Source organism: Setaria italica, chromosome II (genome assembly GCF_000263155.2).
Source record: "Setaria italica strain Yugu1 chromosome II, Setaria_italica_v2.0, whole genome shotgun sequence".
Taxonomy (NCBI): domain Eukaryota; kingdom Viridiplantae; phylum Streptophyta; class Magnoliopsida; order Poales; family Poaceae; genus Setaria; species Setaria italica.
The window spans coordinates 38,306,281-38,311,481 of NC_028451.1; the positions used below are offsets into that span (position 1 = coordinate 38,306,281).

General features: G+C 46.0%; 1 protein-coding gene across 1 annotated transcript; it reads left to right on the plus strand.

Moving 5' to 3' along the window:
- Positions 1–1,829: 1,829 nt before the first annotated feature.
- LOC101770483 (probable inactive purple acid phosphatase 29) lies at positions 1,830–4,939 on the plus strand. Its single transcript, XM_004957404.3, has 4 exons — positions 1,830–2,242; positions 2,982–3,373; positions 3,921–4,374; positions 4,534–4,939. Exons 1-4 carry the CDS (start codon positions 1,927–1,929, stop codon positions 4,569–4,571), a joined length of 1,200 nt encoding a protein of 399 aa, XP_004957461.1. The 5' UTR covers positions 1,830–1,926; the 3' UTR covers positions 4,572–4,939.
- The last annotated feature ends 262 nt before the right edge of the window (positions 4,940–5,201 follow it).

Below are 5,201 nucleotides of genomic sequence, written 5' to 3' on the forward strand. Positions count from 1 at the left end.
ACATTCGTACCAATAAACAATCTGGAAAATTAATAATATACTAATAGTTGGGCAGGCAATGGTAATGTCACCCGACCAAGAATCTCTCTTTATACCCTTTACAGGGTACCTTTACATATCCCTTTCAATATTTCAAATGATACATCGAGCCTCGCATCGATGAAGAATGTAGCCAAAGGCTCATACCATGGTGTGAATTGCAGAATCCCGCGAACCATTGACGCATGGGTAAGCTACTAGATCGAGATGTTTCGTCCCTCTAACTAAACCTTTAAGGCAGTCGGATACATTGTCAAATCATGAACTAATTAGGCTTAATAGATTCGTCTCGCCGTTTAGCCTCCACTTATGTAATCGGTTTTGTAAATAGTCTACGTTTAATACCCCTAATTAGTATCTAAATATTCGATGTGACACGTGCTAAAAATAAGTAAAGGGAACCAAAAGCCACCTAAGCCACGCGTATTAATGGCGCTGCTATGAGTGGCATGTACTTCCACCGTCCGAATTTTAGTTTCGTTTTGATATTTCTAAATTAATAGATTTTACTATGCATTTAGATGTATATTATATCTAGATGTACAGCAAACACTACGAATTTAAAAATGCAAAATGATTTACAATTTAAAATGAAGGGAGTTAGCAATTGTGATGACATGGCACATTATTTATAAGGTATTATAAAGTGAGAGAAGAAAGTTTCACGAGGATAAAACCATATCTAGATTATTTCTATGGCAGTTGTGTCTTGTATATAGTATTGGAAACAATAAAAAAATAAAATAATGTACTGTGTGTGATCTTTTTCATCTATATAAACTAAATGTCCTCCTACTTAGGCGGTATGTTTGAAACATAAATATGACTTTACATTGAAGACGGTCTAACTTAGGGCCCGTTTGGCACGGCTTTGGCTCGTGCAAAAATAACTTTGGCTCTAGCTCATCTGGAAAAGCAGCTTTTTCTGGCTCTGGCTTATTTTGAAGGAAAATGTTTGGCAAAACGGCTTCTCCTAGCTTTTTAGATTGGAAAGAAGGTGTCAAATGTCCAAAATACCCTTATATTTTTCTATTCTCTTTTTCTTTTTTTCTCCTCATTTTCCTTTTCTTTTTCTTTCTCTTTCCTTCTCCCCTTCTTTTCTTTTCCCCTCCTCTCTCCTTATCCATCCGCTCCTCCCTCCCGACCTTATCCGCCCCGACCGCCTGGCCCTCCTCCGCCCCTCCAGCGCCACCCCGCCGGCCCCGGCTCCGTCGCCGCCAAGGCGCCGCCCCGGCACTCCTCCGCCCCTCCGCCGCCACAGCGCCACCCTGCCGGCCTCGGCTCCTTCCGCCGCCACAGCGCCGCCCCAGTCCTCCTCCGCCCCTCGGTCGCCACAGCGCCGCCTTGCCGGCCTCGGCTCCGTCCGCCGCCACGGCGCCGCCCCGGTCCTCCTCCGCCCCTCCGCCACCACGGCGCCGCCCCGGCACTCCTCCGCCCCTCCGCCACCACCGGGGACAAGGATGGAAAGTGACGAGGAGGAGCCGGAATAAGCCACTTTTTTTGGCTTCCGGTGGATGGAGAAACGTAGAGACCGCATTTTGCGGGGCTTCTACTGGCTTTCGCGGGTGAGCCGTTTTGCCTTCTCCCGTTTGGCACGGCTTCATCAAAAGCCATCCTAGAAGCCGCTCGATGAGCCGTGCCAAAGGGGCCCTTAGCAGATTGTAGGAAAGTCCAACGTGCAAGTTCCAGGATACAGGTGCTACAAGTCTGCAACCTGCCGAGATAAAGGATTTGCTGTGCAATTTTAGCAAATCCGAAGCGTCCAAACCCTCTCCTATATAAACAAGCCAACGACCCCGCTCCGCCACGGTAATCCTGTCAGTCCCCGGATTCCTTCTCGCAATCTATCTCATCAATTCATCACTCCCCACGCCGCAACGCGGCGTCATGGCCGGCGGCGGCCTCGGCCTGCGCGGCGCGCACCGGCCGGTGGCGCTGCTCCTGGTCCTCGTCGCCGCCGCGGCCGGTGCCGCCGCGGGGAAGGGGAAGGGGGCGCACGCTGGTACCAGCAGGCTGCGGTTCCGGCGGGAGAGCGGGACGTTCAAGGTGGTGCAGGTGGCGGACATGCACTACGCCGACGGCCGGGCCACGGGCTGCGAGGACGTGCTCCCGTCGCAGGTGGCCGGGTGCTCCGACCTCAACACCACCGCCTTCCTCTACCGCGTCTTCCGCGCAGAGGACCCCGACCTCGTCGTCTTCACCGGTGGGTACCCGCCGCTCTTAACCTCCCTCGTCCCTTGTTATTCCTAGTCAATTAATTAGTCAATCGATTTGACCTCATCGGCTCTTCTTAATCTCACTTTCATCCGAATCAGTTCTTCATCTCACTTTTCATCCGCTGTGGTTTAGTTGATCGGATAGAATAACTGGAACGACTAAATCAGTCAGTGTGTGTATGCTCGGGTTTGTCAGCGTTTATTCAAGTATATTATTCTGTGGTCGAGATCCCATTCTGAAAAAAGTTCATTAAAGGAAGTGTAGCTTCAGCGGCTTTGATTAGTACAAGAAGCTTGCACTGTGTTCTAAGGACTGGATCCAGGATCTCCCAATCCAAGGGGTCCCTGGTCGCATGCCATGCCCATTGCCCAGTCCAGTGAGGCCCCAATTGATGATTGGCCCAGGATGATGACATTCGGCTACTGGTGCGATGATGGATGTGTCCATGATGGCGATGAGGGCCAAATGGAGCTACAATCAGTGAACAGTACAAATGTACTCCCTCTGTAATTGCAGGTCCTAGAAAAGCTAAAACGACCTGCAATTTGGGAGACGGAGGGAGCAGTTGGTTTTCTGATTATGTCTAGGTTACTGTCATTATTTCGTCATTTGTTTCACAGGCAATTGTGCTTAATTATTCACGCCAATGATTCGCACTCAAGTTTCTGCAGGCCTGCAAGCAGATTATTTTTAGGATATTAATTTATGACAGTTTTGTTGGACAGGTGATAACATCTATGGCGCGGATTCTACTGATGCGGCCAAGTCTATGGATGCAGCGATTGCTCCAGCCATTGACATGAAGCTTCCTTGGGCTGCTGTTATTGGCAATCATGACCAAGAGGGTACGCTATCGCGTGAGGGTGTAATGCGTCACCTTGTGGGCATGAAGAACAGCCTTTCAGGACTCAATCCCGAAGGAGTTGAAATTGATGGCTACGGCAATTACAATTTGGAAGTTTCTGGTGTTGAAGGAACATCACTGGCTGAAAAATCAGTGCTCAACCTTTATTTCCTAGACAGTGGTGACTATTCTACTGTACCATCAATCAAAGGTTATGGTTGGATCAAGGCCTCACAGCAAGTTTGGTTCCAACAAACATCTTCAAGCCTACAGGTAAGTTGGTGATACTCCTTTAGAAAAAATCTATCTTAGCTCATTGCTCCTAGCTGTTTGTTTTGCCTTGTACAATAACTCAAACACAGCAGGACTATTGCTCCTAAATTGCCAATTGGCTCACGTTTGTTTCATCTATTACATTTTAGAAACAAATCATAGTGAATCAGCTGAGAGGGAATGGTGAATTCGAAGCATGGGAAGCATACATTATATTACAAGCTTCCTAAAATATTGGGATAGATGGAATTAGTAAATATATACTGATTCATATGCAGTACCAAGTTTAACTGTGCAAAATGCTATCTTTAATCATTCAAAAGTCTCAGATCAATAAGCGCATTACTATGTGAAACCAATGTTATTATAGTTGATGATGCTACAGTTCCCAAAACTGTTTGTTTCTAAATGTCCGATCGATTCACATTGAATATGACCAGATAAATCCTCAAGGAGTTTATGCTTATACACTAATTTCTATTAAGAAGGATCATAATGTTCAAAGTTCAATGCTATAATTCATCACATATGTTCATCTTAAATGCAGAGAAAATATATGAATGAAAACCCAAAGCAGAAGGAGCCAGCACCTGGCCTTGTGTTCTTCCATATTCCACTGCCAGAGTTCAGCAGCTTTACAGCAGTCAATTTCACAGGAGTAAAACAGGAGAAGGGTATTAGCTCAGCATCAATCAACTCTGGGTTCTTTGCCTCCATGGTGGAGGCTGGAGATGTGAGGGCTGCCTTTGTCGGACATGATCACCTTAATGACTTCTGTGGGAAGCTTAGTGGCATTCAGCTATGCTATGCTGGCGGATTTGGTTACCATGCCTATGGGAAGGCCGGCTGGTCAAGGAGAGCAAGGGTGGTGTCTGTGCAACTTGAGAAGACAGACAACGGTGAATGGCGAGGAGTGAAGTCCATCAAGACATGGAAGAGGCTTGATGATGCCCATCTCAGCACAATTGACTCTGAGGTCCTCTGGAATAGAGGCTCTAATGGTAGGACAAGCTATGGTACCTTTAATGAATGATTATTGTAAGAAGGAAAAAGGTTGACTAGGATAATTAATATGATGTTAGATGTATGGTTTATCTTCTAATGACACGAACTATTTTTTTTTTGACACAGCTACTAATCTAGGAATTGTCAATTGACAGGGAGGCGCAAGAAGAATCCTGATGGTAGTAACTCGTGATCTGGCCAGAAAATGGAGCGCCATATTGGATCTCTGTGCATTGGTGTGTATTTTTGGATGGCCAATTTACCATAGAGTAACAAAATGCAGAAATGTGCAGATGGGAAGAACAGGAAGAATACATACGACACATGCACAAGTTTTTGCTGTTGTATTTTTCCCTGTTTAAGAAATAACAAGTGAAGTAAATCGTAATTCAGTGCAGCTGTCAACTATTTGTAAGTGACCTCACATATAGTGCAATGGTCAAAGGAAAACGAGAATGCAATACCCTTATAGTCTCATGTATACATGTATCCTCACTGGCACCGTCTTTCAACTGCAATCCAAACTACTGGTAAAATAAAAAAACCAAGGGTTACTCATGACATCTTCTGCATTTTTGTCACCATTTGCGGCTTTGTTTCACGGGACTAATTTTGTCAAAGGACATGCTGTCTATTGGTACTGAGCGCATCTGTTTCAGTTGAGATGGGTTCGGACGTCCTGTTGTTTATTCTAAACTTCCTGACTTGCTTTCATCATGCCTTGTTCCACGGAAACGGGTGGTTACAGCTACAGTAGATTCCATTGAGGTTTACTTGAGCCTGTTTCTGACGCGCAGCACTGCTCATTCTGCAGTACTTTACC